Here is a 25871-nt window from a genome sequence, read left to right as displayed (position 1 = left end):
TGGGTTCAGCAGCTGGCTCTGGGACACAGAGACCCAGCCGAGCTGTTTGCCGGGATGTGCTGGAGCCAGGGAGTGGGGCAGGGTCCTCCCAAACCCGTGGGGATTTGGGACTGTTTCCCTGTAGGAAGCCAGAGCCCCGGGAAGGTGCTGCTGTCCCCCTGCCCCAGAGGTTTGAGACAGTCTGTGAACGCAGACCTAGCTGAGGAAGTCCCAAGTCCCTCAGTAGCAAAATGAGATGATGGTTGAAAGCCCCAAGCTGCTGCAGTGCCCTCAGCACAGCCTTGGTTTCTTGCTCTGCTCCCTGTGCTGTTTCATACCTGGTTCCTCAGCCCTGCCGTGCTCCTCTTTGCCCAGGCCAGCTCAGCTGGGCTGGATTTAAAGCCCTCATAGCTGAAAATCTCCCCACAGGATTCTGGATGGTTTGTGCCACTGGCTGGGCAGCACCCAGCTGGGCATGGGCAGGGAGCTGCCACAGGACAGGGCAGCTGAGCTGGGGCGCAGCAGGAGGAGCCCCCGTCCCGCAGCTGGTCCCGATGGGGACGGTTCCTGGCACAGCTGCTGCTCTGAGGCCGTTTCTCCCATTGGTGCATTTGTTACTGCTGGATGTTGTCACCTCCCAGGCTGCAGTATGCTGATGATTGTGACTCCCGCTCGTCTGGAGCACCGAGCTGGTGTCTGGGATGGAGCATGGCTCCGTTCCTGCCTGCTGTCCCCTCTCTGCGTTCCTTGTGTGTTGGCCCATGGCGGCTTCACGGGGCCCCCATCACAGCAGATGGGGTCTGTGGGTCTCCATCAGAGTCTGGGCACACCTGAAGCCAGGAGCCTGTGCCCAGGAGATGCCACGGGCAGCCGCCTTGGCTCCTGACCCTGTGACAGCATCGTGCACGCCCCGAGGGGAAAGAAAAGTGTTTTGTGCAGGCAGAGGGAAAAGGAAAGTTTTCTGCAGGTGGAGACTGGCCTGGAGCATCCCGCTGTGTGCTGGCCCTGCAGGCCTGCGGGCGCCTTATCAGCTGGACGCTCCTGCTGCTGCAATCGCTGCTTTTGTTTTTCAACTGGGTGGAGAGTGGAAACCTGGTGTCTCCTTTCTATACAAACAAGAGGGATTTATTATTCAGGGGCCCAGCTCTCTGAATGGTATTAAATGAAGATCCCAGCCCACTCTCCTCTCATTGCTGAGTTCTCCATGGAAACGGGCTGAGCATCATCCCTGTGCGTCCTGCGGCCCCAGCAGCGCTGATGTGATCAGGGCTGGGCTCTAAATCAGCACCGAAACTTGGGTTTCCCGTTGGCGGAGCTGCTGGCACGTTCCAGCCCACGGCCAGCAAGACCTCCACCGTGCCCAAACCAGGGTGCTGGAGCTGCTGTTCGGGAGCCCTGACCCATGCGAACCTCCAGCCTCTGCCTGAACCTGGCTGCAGGGGAGGTGACGATGGGGAAGGTGACAATCCTGCTCCCAAAGAGGGATAATTACTCGCTTGGGCTTCCTGGGCTGTGGCTCTCAGCAATTAGCCCATGGGAGCGGCTGGGGAGTAGTTGCTCCTGTTCATTCTTTCTCATGGGAGTTTCACAGCAGAAGCTCTTCCCCTTAATTTGCTCTGATGTGTCTCTTTGCCCCAGCTGAACCTGGGTGGCAGCTGCAACCTCACCTGCCCGCCTGTCAAGATGAATCAAATGCTGGTCCTGCTGTGAAGCGGCATCCGTGGTGGGTGTGAGTGTCCGCAGAGCTTGGGCTGTGGCTCTGCCCCGGCCCCTCTGCTCTCCAGAAATCCCCCTTATGCTGCCTATGGAGCATCTTCCAAACAGATGCAGTTACACATGCTAGGTTTGTGGGTTTTTTTCCTCCTGAGAGAATTAATGATACATAAAAATTAATTTTGATTAAGAACGGGTGTGTGACAAACCAGTTTGGATTTTTTTTTTTTTTGTAAAGGGGCCAAACCCCAGCTGCCCCAGAATAACCCCAAACTGGTGCTGAGCCAGTCCTCTGAGCACCCGAGGAGATGAAACCAGTGCTCCTGCTGGCAGTGTGTTCCTGCCGACCCGAGTGGAAAAAGGCTGGAGTGATGGGTGAGGACATTGCATCCCATGGCATGTTTCTACTTTTAACATGTTAAAGATCATGTCTGTAACCTGCTCTAATTTTAGGCTGCGGTACATCTGCCCAGAATTCCCAGCACGGAGGAATGAGCGCAGGTGTAAAATTAGATGGATTATTTCTGGGCTGGCGGTTACCAGTGCCCCATCACTAAAAAGCGCAGTGCCCGTTTGTGTCCGCACTTCTGCCTCCTGCGCTTCACACCAATCACCAGCCACCTTCCCAGCCCGGATTAGCCTGCAATCCAAATCTTGTTATCCGGGCAGAGGTTTATAGGGAACGGACACCATTCCTGCGTTCAGGAACTGATCGAGATTAGCATCAGTTAAACATAGCAGCCTTTCATCCCCGGGGGCTCTGGCTGGCAGGAGCTGGGACAAGACGCTTAATCGGAGACTAAGCAAGTATAAATGGTGTGTTTCTAGTCTCTACCATGGCTGGAGAAAAGATTATGTGAAATAACTAATATGGAAATGTTAATCAGTCCAAATTCCATTATCAGGAATGCTAAACACAGAGGAGGAAACGGCTTGGATTAGGGTGGCGTGGCAACAGACCCTCTGCCCTGATGTTTGGGTCTTGTGCTCCGTAATTAAGCTTTTATTTAAAATACAAATAATTTTATTTCCCTCATCAGTACAAAAAACAAAAATGTCAAAATACACAGCAGCTGTAAATCAGCGCAGTGATATGTGCAGGCAGCCTGGAATGCTCTTCTGAGGCTGCATCAAAGCGGCAGCTCGTTAGCGTGAGCTCGTTAGCGTGAGCGTCCTTGCTAACGAGGGATGTGTCAGAGCCGTGTGTCACCCAGCGGCCGCTCTCTTTTCCTCCAGCACACAAACCTTAGACGAGTGCAGGCAGAGCACATCCGTGTGGACCGACTCCACCGAAAAACACTTTGCGCTGGCAGGACCTGCAAAGTCTGCTGAAATGAAAGGCTTTGTGCCTGAACATGACATCCTGAGCATTTGATTTTTTTAACACTGATTATTACTTTGTATTAGACTGGTCAGTTCCTCATTTCAAGGCTTCTCCCTGCTTGCTTTACCCTGACCTTTGTTTTCCAGGCCTTTGTAGTTAATACTTCTGAAGCGCCTCCGGCTTCTCCTGTTTCCATTCAAGCTGGAAGCACAGGGAGGATGTGGCTGGGGAGCTGCCTGCCCTGCAGTGGAGTGTGATGTGGGGGAAATCCTTATGGCAGAGTCCACCCCAGCCCAGCAAACTGGAATTAAAACAGATTTATAGGTGTTTCTCCCCCACTTTCGCGGGCTGTGCGGGCAGGGAGCAGGGCCAGGCGATTGCGCATGCAGGCCAGCGGTGCTGGTTGTTTCAGAGGTTCTCGAATTATCTGCTGGGTTGTGGGCAAGGAGGGATGTGAGAGTGGAAGCTGCCCTGTGAGCAGGACAGGGGTTGTTTTATCGATGGAGTCACAATGCAGATTGCTCACTGGACCTGAGTAACTGGGCAAACGAGCATGTTCAAATCACAGAATCCAAGAGAGAAGGAGACTGAGGCTGTTCAGCAGGGCTGGAGGCTCACCAGCTAAAACCAGCCCTGCATTTAGGCACCAAGTCCAGGAGCAGAAGTGTCCCCGCAGCCAGGGCTGTGGGCTCCTCGAGAGCCGGGAGCAGTGTGGGATGGGGGTGTGCATGCTCTGCGGGGGGATGAACTGCCCGGCGGTGCTGGGGGGGGCCCTGGCTGCCCAGACAGTGTCTGGTGTCTGCTCTGAGCACACCCTGGCACATGGAAAACCACGGGGAAGAGGGGCCAGAGGAAAGGCCTCTTTTTTGCATAGTTCTCAGGCTGTTTGGGTATTTTGACCCGTGGTTATTTTTTTTGTCTCTCTCTTGAAATGACAAGACTTTGAGAAAATCCATCCTTGAATAGCGGAGAGCGGGCTCACGTTACACGGCGGCTGAACCCAACGGACAGGTATTTCGGGCGGCCCCTCGCTGCCTTGTCTGGCGTGCCAGGGGGGCTCGGGAATGGGGACAGTGCTGCCTCTGCCAGGGCTGCTCCGAGGGCTCTGCAGCTACACCAGCTCCCGGCTTTGTGCACAGATTGAGCCAAAGATCCTTTCCAGAACCAAATCCCATTTGCAGGAAATTCACACCCTGTTTGCCATCGGCTGGCAGCCAACAGGGAGTAGTAAATGCAGGCCCAAGATTGATTTTACAGGAATATCATGAACTCGGTGAGTGCAGGAACTGGGCAGTGTCAGTGAGAGCTGGCAGCTGTGTGCCAGCCCTGCCGTCACCTCAGGCACCCCAATCTCCCTGTGTCACCCTGTGGGTCACCCCAGGCATCCTGATCTCCCTGTGTCACGCCAGGGGTTGTGCGTCCCCCCATCTCCCCTTTCTCTTCTGCTGCAGCTCTGTTCTTGCCCCTCCTGTGACCCCCAGTTTTGCAGCTGCAGCTCAGCCACAGTCACAGCTGAAGGCAGATTTAAAACCCCACTGGTTTCCTGCTGACCAGAACAAAGTGTGGCAGATAATGAAGCTGTTCTGTGAGGCTGGAGAGCTGCATGGTGCTGCTCTGGCTTCAGAGATGCTGCTGTTTAGGATTATCGCAGGAGATGCGGTGGTTGCTATTATCACATTACAAATCCGTGCCTGCATGGTTGCTAACCTGGGACCCTGCTTGCTTTGCTCCTCATCAACCTCAAAATGAATCAAGGATCTGTCCTGTGCTGATGGGAGGTCCCAAGAGGAGCCACGGTGTGAGGGAGCTACTGAAGGTCAAGGGGCTCCGGTTTCACTGTTGATGCATTTGAGCTTAACCAAAGCTCCAAGCTGTTGATCACACATACAAGAACCTCAGGAAGAGTTTTTGCTTTGCTACTGACTCCACTGCTAAAGCTTTGGAAACTGCGACTGGTCTTGCCTGGAAGCACTGGGTTCCAGTGTTGCCAGCCAGCAAAACAGAGCCAGCAGGACGCAGAACGACAAGTTAAGGACAAACAGCCACTGGAGATGTTCCCCTCTGAACCATGTGCTAAGGACAAACAGCCACTGGAGGTGTTCCCCTCTGAACTGGGCTGGCTCTCCATGGACAGAACATTGTCTCCCTGAAGAGCTGTCTGCAGCTCGGCTAGTGTTCCGATGGATTTGCACACTGTATGTTCCCACAGAGACATATTTTTCTCTCTCTTTCACTGCAAATGCATCAGTCCTTAGACCACAGCATGGTTACTCCCCGTCTGGTTTGTTCAATCAGGCCCATGCAGGCATCCAGGTCTGGTGAAGTTCCTTTTGATCTCTGCATTCCTTTAGGCTCCTTATCACTCCTCTTTATCCCTGCTACTTGTCTGTCCTCCCCTTTACCGTGTTTGTGGTAAAGCTTTATCTCTGTCGCCAAACCGGTCCCTGGGTGCTGGGTCTCTGTCCTGCTGCTGCCATGTCACTGGTCCCAGCACAGAGGTCACTGGTGTCCCCCTGCCCGTCTCTGCACAGAGCAGCCGGGCACTGTCAGAGCCTGTTGGGATGAAACGCCCGTGGTCCCCTGGCTGCTCCAGGCCAGCCCACGCAGGAGCTGCAGCTCAGGGAGTGCTTGCAGGATTAGTTCAGGATCTCCACGTTTCCAGATGCTTGTTTTGTGTTTTCTGCCCTCACGACCATTCCTGAAGTGCTTTCCTAATCCCGCAGACCTTGTGGAGAACCCAGGGCTCCCTGTTTGCTCAGTGTTTGCTGTGTCTCTCCACAGATTTGCCCTGGGTGTCCCAGGACAGCAGCTCCTCTGGTACAGGAGCTGCATTATCTAACTGAAGCTCCTGTTTTTCCCTCCTGAAAACCATGCTTTCATTTGCTGTGTAGGGAACCAGATTATAATGGTGACGATTTCCTGATGCATGTGTGAACAGGAGATTTTTTCTGGTACATGTCTTGCACGCACTTCTGTTTCCAGTTCTGGCTCCGCAGCACTCCCCTGCTCCGGTACAACCACAGAGCACGTTACAAAGTTCAGTCACAGCTCCCTGGGCAGTAACTGCAGTCTGAATGTGACACATTCCCTTTAGTTTCACTGGGAAATTCAGCTCCCTTACACTTGTCGGAATGTGCTGCTTAATTAATATGATTTGTCACACAGACGCTGCAGACCACGGTGCTAAAACCACCACAGGTTTCCTGGCTGTCTCTCAGTGCTGTTGTCTCATCACAGCAATTTCACTTCTTTGAAAACTTATTTGCCTTCTCTCAGCCACAGAGTGGAGACCCAAGACAAGATGCCTTTACATGGATGTCTTTCCTAGCGATATTTCAAAATCTTCCCCTCACAACTGGAACCAGAGTCCCATGCAGTTATGAAAATTAAATCAGCCACTTTCCTGCAAACGTGTGGGAAAAATGGAGGAAATCTTCTGCCTCAATGTTCGTCCACAACCTGAGCTTTACCCGCCACTCCCACTGCCAAAACAGATTCCCTGCCTTTGGGGATGATCTTCTTTTGGGGTGTGTTTTAATCATCAATGAGTATGCAGGACAGCCTGCTCTGTTGGCTGTCTGGGCAGTAGCACCAGTCCTGGTTTCTACACCCACTTCTGACCCGATGAACAGCTTTGGGAAGTCATATCCCCGCGTTCCCTTGCTGCCCTCTCGGTCACACGCTGGCGGTTCTGCACTGTGGGCATGGTCTTGTGTGGGTTGGGGCTCTGTGCTCGGTGTGGGGCTGAGCGTTCGCTGCGGCTTCCAGGCGCTGCTCTGAAATAGCTGCGAGGAAAAGCCACAGCAGCCAAGTTGGCAGCCGAGCTTTTGTCAAATTCAGCTCCCAAGAGGCTGGCACACGCTTTGTTTTTCCCTAAGCTTGGGCATCATGCCAGACTGCTTCAGGAGCACAGTGTGTAAACACTGGCTGCACGGAGGTTTCCGTCTAAACATGTTTCCTCCCTTCTCCCTTTCTTGGAGCCCAGAGCAAAATGGGGGTGAAAGGAGTAAAATCAGAGAATCACAGAATCATTTTGTTTGGGAGAGACCCTCAAGATCATCGAGTCCAACCGTTCCCCACCCCTGGCACTGCCCCATGTCCCTGAGAACCTCATCTCTGTGTCTGCTCAACCCCTCCAGGGATGGTGACTCCACCACTGCCCTGGGCAGCCTGTTCCAATGCCCCACAGCCCTTTGGGGAAGAAATTGTTCCCAAGGTCCAACCTCAACCTCCCCTGGTGCAACTTGATGCCATTTCCTCTCATCTTCTTGCTTGTTCCTTGGGGCAAGAGTCCAACACTCCCCCTGGCTACAACCTCCTTTCAGGCAGTTATGTCCTTGCAGTGCAGGCTGTGACTCTTCATGGGTTCAAGAGCAAATGGAGACAAAATTATATCCTCCTCCATGTGTGTGCCCTGCATGGAGATTAATTTATCCAGATGATTAAGGCAGCAAGTGATGCAGGAAGTGGCTGAGTAATTTCATGACCCAGGTAGAAATAGAAAGCAAGGAGAGCATTTCCCTTTCAGTCAGGTTGGGGTTCGATTTTTATGTTCTGTTGCAAACTGATTGATAACTCAAATGCCTGGAGAAGTGTCATATTTTCAGACTGATTTGCTTTTCTGCCTTATAAAATACCTGAGAACCAAAGCTTGTTGAGACTCTGACTGGGGACAGATGTTGCCGTGTGTTGGCTTGTGCAGAGGCTGCTCCCCCGCCAGCTGTAACTGAGTGAAGCTGTGGGTCTAGGGGTCACTGAGGTCTCTGCCGCGCACAAATGGGGGAGCCAGTACCACCTCGCTTTGTGGTGTGCATGACCACCTCACTTTGTGCTAGTTTGTGACTCTGATTCAAATACTTCCTGAACTCTGACTGCAGGGAAGAGATTTGCACAGATGGTGCCCTTCTAATAGAGCAGAAAGGCAGAATTTGGCACTGTAACTCTGAAAAAACCTCCACGACGGTGAAGCTATTCCTTCCTCCTATCTCACTGTACAGCTTGGCTCCAATTAGCTTGTCTCAACTGCTAGATGTGCAGGCCAACACGGCTTCTATTTCAGGGGAACTTGCCAGAGATTAATTAGATCCCAGGCCTGTTAGAGGACCGGCCAGCAAATTTTGTGTGCCATTAACTCAGCACTTATCACACAAACATTGCTGGAATAAACATACCCTTTGTTGTGCTGCTGGAAGGGAAGGCTGTCACAAAAATGAAACATTTGAGCAGATACAGAGCGTGATAGTTTCAGGGCTACATAAGCTGCTTAGATCAGGTTTTAGCCGTGGTTACTGAACCAGCACTAAGTCTGTGTGTGTGTGTGTGGCCCCGCTGTGCTCAGCAGGGCTGTGGCTGCTCCCCCGGGGCCCCAGGGAGCACGGACAGTGGTTCCTGGTGCACAGAACTGCTGATGCATGGGCATCAAACAGGCATCCACTGGATGCGTAAGGAGCCATCCAGTCCGCGTCAGCCCTTGTTCCAAAGAAACCTGTGGTTTGAAGGATAAAGTTGCAGACAAAGAAATATGTGGAGCTGGGGAGACAGTGGAACAAATTTCCATTTGGTCTCTGTTTGTCAGCAGTGAACTCCTGAGCACCCTCGGGTTGTGCTCGGCTGTTTGTGCCCACACAGAGCAAACACAAGCCGTGGCAGACTGGCCTGTATTGGCTCCTCTCCCTGACAAGAGAGCTGGGAGAAAGTCTGGCCACACAAGTGGGGAACGAGGCGACAGAAGCCAAGAACCAGTGACAGAGTGCTGGTGAGAGTGTGCTGCAGAGTACATGAGGATGGATCCAGCGAACAGGCAGAGAGGGGATGCGATGCGGAGAGGGTGATGTAGTGGGAACTATGTGCCAAGAATCTTAGCAGTGGCAGCTTGAATTAATTTGGAGAGCAACGTGTGAATTCTGGAGAAAAAGACTGCAGTAGATGTGTCCAGAATCAGGGAACAGCTCTGGCGCCATGGTAGGGGAAGGGCCAGAGCACAGACGTCTGTGCAGACCGCACTGCCAGGGCCCGGCTTGGGCTGGGGACTCGAAGGGAGAGGTGCTGAGGCAGGGAGATCCCTGCGTTCCCTCCTGAATCCACACAGCCTGGATGCCAGTCAAATGGACAAGTCAGTCACCCGTAATTTAACACGAACCATCTTGTTCTTGTGCCGACACGTGTGGCACTAGGGCTGAAAGATAGTGCTTGGGTGCTTTCTGCTTCTACAGGAGGGCAAACAGGGGAAGGCTCTGCACAGGTGGATCTGGCCGATCACTTCACCCTGCACAGAGCTGGCTCGTGAGGAACGCAGTGGGGCTGGGACAAACGTCCCCGTCATCGGCTTCAGCGGAGGCAGCAGGTGCGGGAGGCAGATGCCATTGGGCTGCCGGGGCTGCTGAGCGTCAGGGGAGCAGAGACCCAGCTGGCTGGTGCAAATGCACATCTGCGTGTGATCTGGGGACAGGGAACAGCGCTGAGATCGGCTGAGCACCTGAAACTGCGATGTGCAGCTTCTCAGCACTGACATGAGAGCAAGGGGTTATTTCTAAAATTCTGCTTTCCCTTGGACTAGAGTGACTCAAAAGGAGCTTCCTTTAAACAGCATAAATTTGGTGGAAGGAGGAGAAATTTATTGTTGTTAGCTTGGTCCTGAAAGTCAGTCATTTTGTAAAGCTGAAACTTTGGGTAGTAAAAACATTTTTAATGAACCAACTATTTTATGTGACAACTCAGCAGACAATGTTCTGATTTTATCAAATCAAGCCAGTTCATCTGCCCCGGATTAGACTGGTGCTGGGGCTCAGCGATAGGCTTGGGTTGGTGAGCAGACATGAACGCTGCTGGCTCGTGCTTCTGCAGGTCTTGATGCAAACACTCTGTGGCTTGAGTGTGCTCTACAAATTTGCTTTTTCAATTCTGTACCTTCGGCTAATGAAGGGAAACCACTGCTTGTATTGCCATGGGCAGAAAATAATTGGGGAATCCTGGTCTCACCAGCATCCAGCTGCTGCTCTTATTTTACCCACCGTGTCACTTTGATTTGTGCCTGGCAGGGTCAGATTACCCGTGCCAGTGGTGACAGGATGGCAACGACAGGCTGAAGTGTTGGGAACCAGGGCTCAAAGGGGATTCCCCGGCTTCTGCTCCAAGGAGATGCTGGTCCTTGAGTTTCTGTCAGAGGCACCCCCAGGGGGAATGGGGGTGGCTCCTCAGAGACACTGCATGAAAGTGCGGCTGTTTGGGGAGAACACCAAAAACATTCAATGGCATTCAGAGCATTAACGTAGTTTCTCCAGAGAGTTCAAATCTGAGCTTAATCCCTGTTAGATGAGCTCAGGCTGGGGGTCAGACTCCTGTGGGGAGGGGTTTCATTTTGGAGCAAGGTGGTGCTCCCCAGCGACTCCGATGTGCACAAAACGAGTCTGTTTACAGACACCAGGTGTCTTTGCCTCTGAACAGGTCACCTATAGAGAAAACTGTGTTTGAATCCATGGTTTGCCTGAGCTGATTGAAAAGCAGCGACATTTACCTCGAGCTCTGCTTACATTAGAGGGATGTATCGATTGAATAGCTGCAATCCTGCTGCCGTAAGCAAGGTTGTAGAGTTGAAACACAATCCCTGGGTTGTAATTAAAGAGTCTCAAAACTGTGCATGACCTTAAACTCTCCGGTGCTGTGGCACTGTGTGTGACAAGACTGTGAGTAATGGGATGAAAAGCAGATGTTAAATAGACTCGGGCTGAACAAAGCTGTGACCAAAACAAACTGCCACTCTCAGACATTCCTGACAGAGAAGCAGGGAGTTAATTACACTGTTTTAAACGCTGCCTCTACTCAGCTCGTAAGATCTCTTGCAACTAAGCGCCTCCTTTATTAAGAGCGAGGATATTTGCAAGGCCAGTGATCGCTTTGCATTTGCTGCTCCTGGCAAGCGTGGCCCCGGCTCCCACGCCCCCTCCAGCCACCCGATCTGGGAGCTCCGGCCTCCCTCCCCAGCACGGGGGTTGGAGGCAGTGTCCCCCGGGGATAGAAACCGGTGCCCCGGGGATCCGAGGCGGTGTCCCCGGGACAGCCCCAGGCCGTGCCCGGTCCCGGCCCCTCAGCACAGCAAGGCCCGCCCGCCCTCTCGCTGCTGCCCCCGAGGGGCTGCCCTGGCGCCAGAGCGGCGCACCGCGTGCCTCTGCCCTGCCCGCGGCGCGCCCCCTGGCGGGCGGGCGGGCGGGCGGGCGGGCGGCTCTGTACGGGGTAAGACCCCACTCACACCCCTCAGGCGGCCTTTAAAATGAGGAAGTTCTTCCCCCAGTTCTTCCCCCGCGCGGGCGGGTGCCGATTGGTTGCGACTCCCGGGTGGGCGGGGCGGCGGGCTAGGGGTGTCGCGGCGGGCGGGGGCCGTCCTGGTCCGGCCGTGGCGGCGGGTGCGCGTGGCGGGGCCGGTGCCGCGCCCGCCCGCCCGGGGCCGCGCCATGAAGAGCCTCAAGTCCCGCCTGAAGAAACACGAAGCGATCATCGGGGGCAGCACGGTGGGTGCCGGCGGGGCTGGGGGCGGAGAGGCATCCCCAGCGGCGAGGCGGTCAGCGCTGGCTGCCTGAGGGCCGGGGACTGCTGGGCTTTGGCGCTGTTCGAGGGGAGCCCCCGGGTTACCGGGCGGGACTGAGCTCTGCGGGTGGGACACGCAGCTCGATGGGGAGGGGGCTGTTGGGGGAGGGCGGGGCTCTCCTTAGATGTAAGGCCGGAGACCGGAGGCGTGGGGTCTGGGGACTCCGGGAGGTGTGGGGGCTGTGGGTGCCTCGGGTGGGAGCAGTGGAAGGGGTTGGGGTGCCGGGCATCTCCTGGAGCAGAGCACAGGGGTCCTGGCTCGGTGGGGAGCTGAGGCTTTGCTGGGGGCAGAGGGCGTGGAAGAGCCGGTATAACCTCGGGAGAAGCGAGTCGGTGGGAAATGAGGTTTTCTGGGGCAATTTAAGAACCTTGGCGGTGGGGGGAGCTGGGCTTCAGTGAGCTCAGGCTGTGCGGGATCAGTGGGTTCCCCTGGGTTTGGGTGCAGGGCCAGGCAGTGGGTCCTGAGCACTGGCGTGGGGAAACATGGATGAGCACACACGCCTCACCTGGCACCAGCCCCTTGCCCAGGCCTCCCTGGCCGCTCGGAAAACAAGCTTGTGAACGCATGTTACCTCTGGCCCCAGCAGAAGTTAACACCTTGGGTTTTTTTTCCATAAGATCTTTGGGAGCCACTGCTGAGCTCTGGCTGGCAACGCGCCCCAGGGCTTGCCGAGATGTGTGTTCATGGCATTGGCAGTATCTTGTTCAATGTTAGTAATGTCTGTGGCAAGATCAGAGCAATTATCCCAGGGCACAGAGGGAGGATTTACTTGGAAAGTGGGCAAAAAGCTTTCAAAGTGGTTAGTGACTTTATGCAGTTGCAATTTGTGATCATCCAAACTGGGAATACTGGGCCTGGGGGAGTCGCAGGCTCTGGGAAGCGGGTACTTCTGTGGTGGTGCCACTGTCTGTGTCTGGTTCCCCGTTGCTTCCAAATCTTGGGCTAGTGTTAGATGGATTTAAGTGACTTTATTGGTTTTCTCTTTTACTTGATTCATCTCTACAGGTGACTTTTGATGAGAGAGGTCTATTGTAGCAGAAGAAAGCTATATTTGGAAATTACTTTGTGTGGTAAATCACCTTTAATTGTGACCATTCAGTAAATGCTTCTCTGGGAGTCTGCTCTGGGTTGCGCTCCTGAGCCTATTGCTGTCTTCTTGCACTGATTTGCTGAACTTGCCGCTGGCTACATGGAACTGCGGAAAAGGGCAGGTTAATACGATATGCTGACTTGTATCAGTTGTCTTTTAATATATGAGCTGTCTTTTAAAATACTCCTGCAAATTTGTATTGGATCTGAATCTAGGACTTGAAAATAATAGCTCATTTGAAAGATATGTAGATATTCAGGCTTGTGAACTGCTGACTGACCTCGTCTGACACAAGGACAGCTCAGAGTGGAAGCGCATCGTTGTGCACAGGAGTGATTCACAAGTCTGTTATGATACTCTGTAATGTGTAGGCTGGCACTGCTTTATGTGATTCATTAGTTGTTCTATACTTCAGAACTATTTGTTATTTCAGACTAAGCCTACAATATTTAAATTTCAATGCTTACAGCATTCATATTTGTTTTTGAATAGATGTGGAGATTTTTCACTTCTATAGGTGAAGGCTCAACAAGCCTTCCTTTCAAAGTAGATTTGCGCAGCATTAGTGCTTTTAAGAGCTGAAGTTATTCTGAAATACATGAAGGAAAATTAATTTCACCATGATCCTTTAAAACCCGGGGTTTGTACCCATAATGTACTCATTTCCTCTGTTTATTATGTATTTTAGTTATGTGATCGCTCCACTGGCTAACCAAACACCAACTTACAACCTTGTATATAGGGAAAAAAAACCTTCATCTGCATGGGTGGGTGTTAACAGTGCGGCTGAATGGGGATGGTTGGGAAAAGCTGGGTTGCTGTTTCTGAAGGAGGGGAGGTGGGTGAGAGTCCTGCCAGCCCCAGTTCCACAGGTCTGCTGGAAACCGGTAAAAGAGCTGCCTGTTGGAGAAACCTCCTCCCTCTCCTGTCCGCCCCTGCCCAGTGCTATTTCCTGGGGGTGTGGAGAAACTTAATCCCCTCATCATGCTTCTGAAAATTTTCCTCCAGGTTAAGGTAATAGTTACGCGCCCTCTCTGATCTCCTGGGAACGGCTTTCTTACCTGTCTCATGATGGAGGGAAGCTGCGAAAAGCAGCAGAACGTAAAAATGATAGTTAATACCAATTCTGCAATTATCCAGAATGTTGTGTCTGAAAATGGAATTATCTGATTTTTGCCAGCTCCAGCTGGCTGGTGCTTGGAAAATAATCCAAGCGTCCTGTTCAGTAACTTCGGTGCTCTGAATAGTGAGACAAATGCTCCTCGTTTCCTGTGGTGGAGGCTGGAGACTTTAACAGCAGATTCTGTGGAGCACGAAGCCTCCAGGGCACGTTCGTCACTGTCAGTCAGAGAATGATGCCTCATTCACCTCCATTTACAAGATGGATTTTAATTAATATAGTCAGTCCTGTTGGGGTGACTGCAGCAGCATGTGCTGCTGGTATTTCTGAGATTCCAAAATACATGGATGTTTGTGATCTAGTTTGTGTTTAGAAAATGTGTTCTTCCAGTAAAGTTAGAAATTCTGTCTGTAGCTGTATGCAGAAGAAGCAAATAGGAAATGCCCATGGGTTCATTTTTCTTGAGAAGATGCTGGGAAAAAGGTTGGTTTATTGTTTGACAGTTATTTTTGTTTCAGACCTTTGCTAACTGACCCTCACTGACTGTTGGCTTCTGTGGGTGGTCAGGAAGGGTTGCCTACTTATTTCTTTTTTTTTAGCACTTGTCAAATAGCTGTGGAGGTGTTCTGTGAAATTTGAGGTGCCTCATTGTATGAACGTGGGGGAGCCAGAGCTGTGTCCCTGTGCTGGGCAGGGCTGCTCTCGCTGGGGTTGTTTGCATCCCAAGATACGACGTGAAAGCCGGAGCTGGCCTGAGATACACACTTCAGAAATCAGCAGCGCTGCCCACGAGTCATGAGAAGGAGCAGATGTGAAACTATGTGAAGGCCTCTATCAGTCCTTTCTCCTCCAGGAAAAGTGATGTTGGTTTGTTTTTAATTAAGAGAAACAGAACATGATATATAATTAGCAGAAACCATTGTGCAAGAAACAAAGGCAGACGTCTGAGCGCTTGGCCTGGTATGATGATCTGTGGTTATTAAATTAATATCTGGTTAAGTTCTGTAGTTAGTGACAGCTGAACTTGTTTAAGGCTGTGGAGACTGCCCAGTGCTGTTAACTGAGTGACTTTCCCCTGTGTAAGGAGGAACTCTGTGGATTGACCCAAAACACAATTAACAGCAGAGGTAAGGTACCACCTCTTGTTCTGATCCCACCATTTTATTAAGGGAATGGAAGAACTCTGTCTGAATATGATGATTAATCAGCAACACTCTATCTCTGTATGTACAGCAGGGTGACTTTGTTAAAAATGATTTGTAGCACCAGTGTGCTGTGGAATACACACCAGTAACTGAAGGAATAAAGTAAAAAACTGATGTTTGGTAACCTAGTTTGAACTGACCATGCAAGATCACTCCTGTGTTGAACTTCTTAAACAAAACAAACTCGTGCTTCTGGTAACACGCATCAGTTTGTAAATGAACAAGATTTTCATGGCACTTTGTCACCTCTCTGCTCTGTGCAAGGACAGAACGGTTTCTGTTGGCCATGCTGATCACAATGCTATGATCTATTAGCAGAATTTTTCCAGCATTGCTGCTGTTGGCTGGAGCAAAGTTGCTTTTCCCTCTCCCCGGTTGTGGACACGTGGAGGTGACTTTGCAATCCCATCTTCAGGCAGCCCAGCCTAGAGTCAGCACCACTGTCATATTCAAATATCAAACCTTAGGCTGTGGTTGTTCTTTAGGGTATGTTTGCATTTCAGAAAGCTTTATTGAGGCTCATGTTAATGTGTGTGTTCCTTGGAAAAAAAAACCCTTTGTGATTCATTTGCATTTAGTTAAATAGAATTATGTGCTTGTTTGATGTTTGTGGTTGCTGTTGAAGAAACATGAGTTCAGTCAACATGGGCAATTTTTGGTACAGCAAAAGCTTTGTGGTACAGCCTTTTTGCAGGTGCATTGTAATTTTCAGGCTCGTTACAAAGAAGGGCTATTTGTTAATGCTTTATCATTTTGGAATGTAGCAATTAAAAATATTTTGAAAACTGGAGGTACAGCGAGTGCAAGTGTACAGGTTAAATGTCCTTAGCTGCTTTGCAGACGTAATTGCGCAGATAAGGCTGGTTATCTGTTTCAAGTTCATCTGACCTTTTGCTCAGATACAACTTAAGTAGTACTCATCAGTATTTAAATATTAATATTTATTAGCAAGCAAATTCTTGCAATATCTGAGAGACTAATACTGTCTACATATTTCCATTACTTAATGGAGGCCGCACAGGACTGAGTCAGACTGTTCCCTTCTCCGCGGTGTTCCCTTCTCTGCGGTGTTCTGTGCACACATGCTTGAGGCTGTGTGAGGAATGTAATAGTCAGGTTGTGTTTCATCACCCCTGATATTTTCTGATGCTCCATTATTAATAAATGGAAGTATACAAATCAGTTGGTCGTGCCCGAGCGGTGATGCTCTCCTTGCTGTCAAAGGGCAGTGTTCTTTAATGTGTGTAAATGCAGCCCCAGTTAATGTAAAACGTACTCAGACTTTTAAAATGCAGCTCCAAACCCACAGGCTTGTTCCCAGAGTGCGTAAGTAGTTCAGATCGCTTTTGTTAGTGTCCAAGTGGGTCTGTATCTCAGGGCCGAGAATTTGAGGGTGTTTTGTCAATAAGGTACACTTGAGTTGTATGCTGGCAATACATGAGGAAATTGTGTTTAAAAACCAAACCAAATCGAGTATGTCTCCTTTGGGAGCTGTATACAGTGGTCTTTGACACTTGCACTGTATCTTGTGCTGTTGTAGCTGATGCTGGTGGTTTTTCTCCCTACTCCAGCTGGTCGGTACGTGTCACTCCTTGCAGATGGACATATGCTATTTGTGCTATTTGACACAGATTTAAGCACCTGTGACGGTTCTGAGAGGACTATATGACATGCTACTTGGATAGCTGGAAGTAGATTTGAGTATTTTCCTGATGCTTAATAACTTGATCTTGATGTGATATGCTAACTTGTAGTAGGAAGAAAAATGCCTTAATAATAGGGTGAAATAATGAACATTTCTGGTGAGGTTTTAGATGGTTACTGCTTGTTTTGCCGTAACCTGTTCATTAGGAGACTCTTGCCTGTATGAGTTACAGGATGCAGTTATATAGAACCAAGCCATGCAACAGCACAACTGTTACTATGGGTTCTTGACATAAGCATTTTGCGAGCGCTGCAGAACCAGAGCAGGCCTAGGAAGGCTGTTATTTTTGACCGCTTGTTACACGAAGCCTCACCCACTTTATAGCATTCAATGACTTTTCCCGTAGATGGAGAAATGGCAGTAAATGAGGTGATAACACACTGCGTGTGGGAACCTGCGGCTGAAACAAGAGCCCTCTATTCAAGCTGGGGCTGGTTTTCCCTTTGCAGACTAAACAATCCCTCTTACTCCTGCAGTTTTAAACTCCAAACAATTTGTATGTGAATACAGACACATCCTCATAAGCAAGATGTGCTTATAAAATATCAAATGCCATTCCATCACGCCCTCCCAGCTGAGCTCACCCTTTCCTAAACCTGGTATGTGCAGGATTTTCAAGGGAACTGCGGATGAGCCAGACGCTGCAGGACAGGGGGTATTGGCTGATGTGCATCTGTACCAGAGGGGGAAGCTGCACCTGGTGCACGTCTTTAAAAAATAGTTTCAGTAGCTTAACCTGTCCTTTCATTTTGTCACTTGTGCAGTTTTTAAATAAATCAAAGTACTTCAAAAGCAACTGTCATTTTGTGCCATAAAGTAAATCACAGGGTGTGTCTGTTCAGATGTTGGTTTTAATCACAAATGCACTCTGACCTCTGTAGAACGAGCAGGAAAATTGCATGTGCAGGCTGACAGGTGAGCGGAGCCTGTCCTTCTCAGTGGTGCTCGGCTTCCAGAACACATGTGTTTCAAATGTCTCCCGAATGGGACCTAAACTGGAAAAATCAGAATCTTGTCACAAAGATGGGCCTAAAATTAATAATTCTTGGTCTCTTCTTTGACAAGTTATTCTATTTAATGACCTTCACAGACTTTAGAAACTGCAGTTGTAGTTTTGTAACTGTTTCCATAAAAATATGATGTTAGTGTTTTTTTGTCTAGATAACTTTCAGGACCACTGGTATATTTGTGAGCAGTTGCTGTAGGTGGGGGTGGTGGGTTTGACCAGAGCTCTGTGCTCAGGGTGGTTTATGTGCTTATGTCACCCGCTAATGGCATTAGAGGAGGATGTGTCCCCGTTGGGTTTTTCCATTAATGGGATTATCTGCCTGGCCCAGCAGTGCCGGGAGCTGGTTCACTTTCACAGGTTTATGTCAGCTTTCAGGATGAAGGCTTTAAGAACTGCTTTGAATTACAGCTGGTATTTCTGAAGTGAGTTAAATGACTGCTAAAGACTGCCCGTGTTTTATTTAAATATGCTGTTTATTATGTGTCCAGTGTTTTGCAGCTATGTAGGCAAAAGTGTTTAGAGGCTCTGGATGAGCAATAATTCCCAGTTCAGGTGCGAGTTTCCTGAGCAATACTTCTATTTCAACAACAACTTAATTTGTCATTATTTTTTCCGCTGCAACAGTAAGACCAGTATTTCTTGTGGCCCTGGCCCTGTATTATCTTTTCAAAAAAGGTTGGTGCGTTCTCAAACAGGAGTCGTTCCTCATGGATTGTGCTCACACTGATGAACAGAAATCTCTTCTAGTGGGTTTTTTTCTGCCATGAAAAGTCTTGAAAGTTCCATTCTGGCTTCTAGAATTTTACTCTGGAGAATACTCGGGTTGAGAAGTCTAAGCAGAAGAGCTGCTGGGATTTGAGGGTTGTGAATTGTTTTCCATGGGCCTGCAGGGCTGGGTTCTCTGTCCCATCTGAGTCCCTGTAACCCCACTATTATTCTCTCCTCATGTGTCTTGGGTGCTTTATTAGCTGGGGTTCCTACGTGGAAACCTGTGGGTGACCGGGTATGCGGGGATCCTGTCCCCGCTCCAGGAACACCACCTGCTTTGCTCTTTGTGCTTGAGACAGAGAAGGTGCTCAGTAACTCCATGCTCAGATTCCGTAAGTATGGTGCTGCCTTTACTTATTGATAAACATATATCCTTGAACAATAAAACTTTAAGCATTATCTTTGCTAGTTGCTTCTCAGGTTGTCAGCACTGTACAAATATATATATACAAACAATATATAAATATATATATAAATATATATATATATATATATATTTTAGCAACACTGTGCACTTTCCACTGCCTTCAGTGACTAGAACATATTGTCTTGGTTTGCTCAGAAAAGCGAGGGTAATTAGTCTGGGTACCAAATATGTCATGAGTGTAAATATCTCTAGCAGCCATCGTTAGTGGTCTCACTGCTCTCATCTTTAAATACTTAATCGTAATGATGAGTGAGGAACAGCCTGGGTTTCCAGGCCTGGAGTTTGAAGAGTCTCCTATAAACTTGGATTCTGAATGATGCCATGTGTTCTTCTCAGCAAATAGCTCAGGGTGTTGATTTGATGTTTGTTACCTGCTGGCTGAAAGCATTGCAGGGTGGGAGGCTGTAGTCATGTTATGTGATGGTCCAAAGGTACCTTTGAGATGAGGATTGCGGGTAGGTAAAGTAGTTTGACTTCTCATCTGCTAAATATTTCATAAGATAGGAGATTTTGGGCCCAGAGAATAGAAACAGGTAATTGTTTATGCAGCATGTAGTTACCTTGTATAGTCCCTTACCAAAGCGTGCTGAGGATGCTAAAAGCTAGAGAAAAAAATTGATAAGTTAACAGAGCAATTAATTCAGAATTATTAAGCTTGTAGGTAGATTCCCTCTAGCCCAGGAAGTGTAAGGCATTGGTTGAATGCTAGGAGAACATCTGGGAAATAATTCTGTGCTTGTTTAGTTTACTTTTTCTGAGCACTGTGTGTATCTCCAAGGGCAGTGTGATACCAGATGGATGGACAGTGTGTGCACACACCTGATGTGTCTGCTCAATATCGAGCCCTCAAACTGAGGGCACATCAGATAGAAGCTGATAGGAACAAGCATTACTTTTGATCCCAGCCAGATGGTGAAGATGGAATATTCTCTTATCTTTGGAGACCTGGAGCTGGAAGAATTCTTGGCAGGCTGAGCTTAGGAAAAGCAGGTGCTGTGTGTTAAGAGAAAATGGGCAATATTTGCCTTAGCTAGGTGTCTGTGGTGGGTTTGGTGATTTAGCACCTCTGGAGATCTGTGCTGCTGCTATAGCTGATTAATGGTCTTTGTTCTGAAAAAAAAAAAGAAATCTGAATTAGGTTTCAAACTTTGGTTACACTGAAAGAATGCAACACAAGCACATTTCCTGAGTTTCTACCCTTCAATCTGTCTGAGGTTCAGCTGCCGTGGAGAGCAGTTGAATGGGTGTGAGTTTGCAGCTGGGCCCTGTTCACTGGAGCTGCTCTGAGGGCTGGGCCGAGGCTGGCGGGGCAGCAGTGGGGACACGCTTCAGCAAGCCCAGATCCGGTGGTCAGGACTGTCTTGAGAGGGTCTTCAGCATGAAGGGGCTGCTGGGGGAGTGCAGCTCACAAGTGTCTGCAGGTGGTTTAAAATGGAGACAAGGGAAAGCTTTGGGATGATTAAATCAAAGACTGTACACCTGGAAGCGATAGTCTTACTGAGAGAGTTTCTCACCAAACCGATTTCAGTTAAGGTGTGGTGTGTGTTTTGTAAAGCGTATTTATTTTTCCCCCCAAATGCCACATTTAGCTTGAGCAGACAGACTTGGTTCTGGTCAGAAGATAACTGGAGATGACACAGTCCTCCTGGTGATCCCTGTGCTGTTTTGGAGTGGCTCTGTCACGCAGGCGGTAATTACAGAGGCCTCTTGGAAGGTTCTGCTCAGAAACACATTCGTGCTGTGAGGCCAAGGGCTGGTGCTCAGCAAATGGTGTGGAATAGTTTAGAAGCTGCTGGGAAAGTGTCAATTTGTGCAGATACGAGTGAGTGATTTTTAAAATCTCTTTCTCGAGAAGACCCATTGGTGAGGTTATTTGCAGTCTCCTACGTGTGTCCTCCGGGGTGTGTGGATGTGGTTTTCCGGGCTCTGCACCATGTTTTTGTCCTGCCCACAGAACAGCACATTGCTTGTCATGTTGACCTCTGAATATGGCACTTGGGAGATCTCCATTTAAATTTAAGGCTTGTGAGAGTCTCAGTCTTCCCTGCTGTTAATCGACGTGCTGTCTGTTTAATGTTTTGACAGCCTCTGTGACTCCTCTCGTTTCGCATGTTGGGAGACAGGCTGGCAGCAGCAGTAAGCTGAAACCAGGTTCTATTCAGAATGGGTTTCATCACTGGAAAAGAGGTGTTGTGTGGATGTGTGGTTTTTTTTTTTTTTTAAGCAGAAGCATGTGTGTTTTCTAATTTAAAATCGGTTACATTTCTGTCAAAATAAGATCATGCATTCCATCTGCTCGCAGTTGTAACTGTCTGCAGTCTGATCATGAGTCTGGTTTCGGCTTTGTGGTGTGGTGGAATGGGAAAAAATTACTCCTGCGAGTATTTCAGTCCTTCTGTGTTATTAGTGGTGACACGTATGACCTTCATTAATGTCAGCGGACAGTTAATTTGACCAATGTGTTTGTTATTTTAAAGTGAGTGTTTGCATGTCTGCAGAACATAACACCGTAGTACAGTTTCATGCATGCTCGTCTCGTTAGTTAAGGTTGAATCTAAAATGCATTACTCAGGGCACGGGCATGCAGAGAATGTATTAATAGCTATTGCTTTCTATTGCTCAGCTATCAAGTACTGGATTATCAGAAAATAGATCTGGGCTGATGAGACTGTCTACGTATTGTTTACGAGATATTTCGGCTCTGGGCAATATTTACTAGTGAGTCGGAGTCGCTCTGGCGTCTGTCCCCGCACACCCACTGCTCGGGAGGGTTTTCTTGGGCCGCTGGGCTGGACAGGCAGAGCAGCCGGACCAGCAAAGGCTGGGGTTAGCCCATCGTTTTTTTTAAGAGCTATGAAGTCTGAAGATGATCCTGAAGATGGAGAAAATCTCCTTGGGGACCCAAGCTAAGTGAAGGATGGAGCAGGACGAACTGAGGGCGGTGCAGAGAATCCCTTTCTCCAAGCGCCCTGTGTGAGCTGCGCTCAGTGCTGGGAGCTGCGGCGGTTTGGAACTTGATGCGAGATAAAGCGATTGCTTCTGGCAGCACCACGGGGCAGGTTCCACGATGACCTGTTGGTTTTCTTGTGCAGCCAAAGACACAGTAGGTATCCTGGGTTTCACATCAGTGGCAGTACCTTACAACTGCAAAAATGCAAAAGCTTGAATTTTGTAAATGTTTTGGAACGGTTTCTTTTTAATTAACGTGTGTTATATCTGTCTTTAACTACTCTTCCTGTGAGGAGTTTTCCTTACTTGGGTGACAACATTTCATTTACTACCTATAGAAAATGGATACAATTTATTTAAGTGTTACAACCATGGAGGAGGGGGGCGAAAATATTTGGTTTGTGTTTTGTTTTGTTTTTTTTTTTTTTTTTTTTTTTTTTTTTGTTTGTTTGTTTTTTTTGTTTTTTTTTTTTTTTTTTAAATAACACTCTTGTTAATGAGAAGACTTATGAAATGGGGGCAAGGCATGTTAAAAGGTTTTCCATAGGTCTGAGTGAGTTTGTGCTGCAGGTATAAGCTGCAAGTATGAAACTCAGCAACCTAAACCCAGAGGCAAACACGCAAGAAGTGAGCACTTTCCTCTCAGGATGTGAAATGTGTCATGTGCAAGAGAATTTGGAGGAAACAGAGTTCGATGCTTTGTATGTGCAGTTTCTAAGGTATTTAAAAATAAAAGGTAGGGCGTTCTAGCAGAGGGACCTTTGCCAGGCCCCCACAGCGTGTGCAGCTTTGCAGTGAAGGGTCATGTCACCAAAGCTGTGACTTCCTTACGCCAGCCAGGCTGCCTCGGCTTTTAAGCTAATGGGTGTTTTAATTGATTGACAGATCAGTGCTGCGCTTTAGCTGGGCAACACTAGTGGTTGTAATTTCATTAGATGTCTATTTTTATGACTTCGTGTCACTTTTAGCAAGTAGTGTACTGAGTAAGCTGTTGCTAAGACTTCGTGACTACTGTAATCTTGTTTGTCGTGAGAACAGGGAATAAAGATAATGATGATTACAACTCAATTATACAAATCGTTCTGCAGATGCAGGGGGCTGGGGGTGTGTGCTGTTTTTGTATCTCCTCTTTTATGAGCAGACCCTGCTCTGGTTGAGGGTAGATCTTGCTGTAGCTCTGGGCTCTGCCCACTCTAAGAACCGGCTCTGGATCCTGCCACTGGGGATCTTCCAGACTTTAGTGCATTAGATCCTGAAAAATATTGGTCTTTGCTGTCAAGGCAGTCCTAAGGAGAAGGTAGTTCTGTCTTGATAGAATGCAGCTGCATTTTTTTAACATGAAGATTGTACATGGGTTTTGTATCTCTTTTTGTTTCTGCTTTCACATGAACACTGTAAAGATATTTGTGTAGTGGGTTTGGTGCTTTAAGGAGGCAGAAGAGTGTGTTGCAACGAACCCAATGTGAATGGTATGGGATTGATAGGCTGCTCTCTCACTTCAAGAAACAAAAATGTGTTCAGCTGCTCTATTGTGGAAATGATAAGGCTTACCAGTTTTAGTGTTCTTTATTGAGTGAGCTGTGGAACGTCTGATTCACAGTGATAAGTAACTTCATGCATCTATAGGCTGCGTATGTCTCACTGTTATCAGGAAATTATTTTGCTGTGTAGAGTTAGATTTGAATGTAATACTCCTTTATAAGCCTTTTTCTTCTGTTGAATGCTTCTTGAATATCAAGTCGTCAGTGTCCAGCTTGGCTGTGAGGTTCGTCACCAAACAGAATATCCTGAAAGTGTAAAGCAATTCAGAAAGGATGATTTAGGCAGCAAAGAGAACAAGCTCTGCATTTTGGGGTGGGATGCTTGGCCTGTGATCTGAAATTCTAAATTTGAAGTAAACAAGGAAAAAGTGGGAGGTGCTGAATGTCTGAGACTGAATGCATGGTGCTCTATTTATAACTGACTTGGACTTTCTTTGCTCTTCACGTTGCTTTGGTAATTGCAGGCAATTTAGAGCTATAAACTTTCATAGAATCACAGAATCCCAGGTTGGAAGGGACCTCAAGGATCATCTGGTGCAGCCTTCCTTGGCACAAGCCCGGTCTAGACAAGCTGGCCCAGTGCCCTGTCCGGCTGAGTCCTAAAGTGTCCCATGGTGGGGAATCTGCCACGGCCCTGGGGACATTATTCTCATTGTGAAAAATATTCCTCTTGTGTCCAGTTGGAATCTCCACAGGAGTAACTTGTACCCATTACCCGTCATATTCTTTGAATTTCATTCTACAGCTCAATAGATGTTCATCTCTTCAATATCACATTTAGCTAAATTTTGACCCTTTGAACAGTCAGGAAAAAGTGTGTCGTCTTGCGTATTTTTAGTGCATCCTGTCTGATGTTAAAATCTGAAAACTGCTTGGGACATAATGGAGCTGGTTCAGCTTTATTTGAAAATAAGGATGGGGAACTACTGTGTGTGGCTTTAGTTTTAGGCCTATTAGATAGAACAAAGCAGAATGAGGAAAACCAGAGAGGTTTGATCCTGAAGGTCTCCCAAAGGACTAAAGTGTCTTACCCAGACTGTATTGGAGCACTGCACATGCAATGCTAAAGCCTGACTGAAAAGCTGCAGTGACATTGTACATAAATAAGCATCTCAACAGGTACAACTCTGTTTGTAAAACAAGGCATTTTTGGTTGTATCCCCCATATTGCAAATGATTCAGCCTTATATTGAACTTCCTCTAGTAGATCGATCGTGTACCATAAGCTCACTTGCGTTTCTAATTGTCTCTTACTCAGCTGAACACAGACTGGAACAAATATGATGACAGGTTAATGAAAGCAGCTGAAAGGGGCGATGTGGAAAAGGTTCAATCCATCCTTGCCAAAAAAGGAGTCAGTCCTAGTAAACTGGATGTGGAAGGGAGATCTGCGTAAGTAACTACCAGTCCTCCAGTTATACTGTTGGGAAGCTGCTGAAATTTATTCAGTTCCTAAATCTTGCTGCTGCTTTAAAAACTCTTTTTTAAATGTATAACCCTGTATAACGCACCATGTTAGAGTCTAACCTCATCTAAACTGGAATACCAGATAGCTAGAATGTCAAATTCTCATAAACAATCCTCAGTTCAAAATGAAGATCAGTCTTAAATACCTGATCTTGCCAGGTTTGAATGCTAAAGAGAGCAGGAAGCATATTGGTTTTCACCTGGCTCACTGATTCAAAATAAATGATAATTACTTCTCCGAAAAGTAATCTTGTTCCTTCAAGTAAAATCTACGAAACTCTTAACAGGATTTGGACGCCATCCAAAGCTGAATTTGTGTTGCATGATGCTTTCAATATGCAGCTGTTTGCTTTGGCTTTCCTGACAAATATTACCATTTTTGTCTATAAAACAGTTGTACTTAAGGAAGGTATTTTCTGTTTTCAGGTTCCATGTTGTAGCATCCAAGGGCAACCTGGACTGCTTGAACACCATCCTTGTTCATGGAGTTGACATCACGGCCACCGACGCTGCAGGTAGGATTCTGTGAAGGGCTATGAGCCACCGGCAAATGTTCTCAGTTTGGTTTTGATTGTGGAGTGGGATTAAGCTGAGCTATAGGATGGATGTTCTTCCTTTCCCTGTGGTTGGAAAAAAAAATTGTTGTTTATGTGACCCGTTGCTGAACTTAGAGGAAACTGGTCATGTCCAGCAATGTAAGTTCTGCTGCATGTTGGGGCATTCATGAATGTGTGAGCTTTGGTTTTGTGCTGCTATAACTGTATATATGTAGTCTACCCCAGTCTCACTGGTGAGATCAGTATTTCTGGTCAAGAATAACAGTATAGGAACTATTTTAAATGAATTTGTGTTCACTTACATACTAAATGCATTTGACAGAGACTTGTGAAGCACAGTACACAATGAGGATTAGAACTAAATGGTGTGGTAGGTGTTGGTGCAGCCATCCCGAGCCCTCTGAAATTCAGAGTGCCACTGTACTGCCTCCTTGAT

The 25871-nt window shown here is 48.2% G+C and overlaps 1 protein-coding gene across 6 annotated transcripts in view; it reads left to right on the top strand.

Annotated features, from left to right (window-relative positions):
* UACA (uveal autoantigen with coiled-coil domains and ankyrin repeats) overlaps window positions 1-25871 on the top strand; it is a 46659-nt gene that overhangs the window by 3575 nt on the left and 17213 nt on the right. For 2 of the 6 annotated variants that reach the window (XM_065076834.1, XM_065076832.1), the window contains exons 1-3: window positions 11347-11520; window positions 24670-24803; window positions 25305-25393. In XM_065076834.1, the coding sequence (XP_064932906.1) occupies window positions 11464-11520; window positions 24670-24803; window positions 25305-25393 (280 nt within the window). In that variant the 5' untranslated portion in view covers window positions 11347-11463. Of the gene's footprint in view, window positions 1-11346; window positions 11521-20461; window positions 22025-24669; window positions 24804-25304; window positions 25394-25871 lie in introns of those variants that run through there. The other 4 variants (XM_065076831.1, XM_021299327.2, XM_065076833.1 and 1 more) reach the window with 3 other exon arrangements.

Source organism: Columba livia, chromosome 11 (assembly GCF_036013475.1).
Source record: "Columba livia isolate bColLiv1 breed racing homer chromosome 11, bColLiv1.pat.W.v2, whole genome shotgun sequence".
NCBI lineage: Eukaryota > Metazoa > Chordata > Aves > Columbiformes > Columbidae > Columba > Columba livia.
The sequence above is the reverse complement of the archived record's forward strand: the minus strand, read 5'-3'. Positions and strand labels throughout refer to the sequence as shown.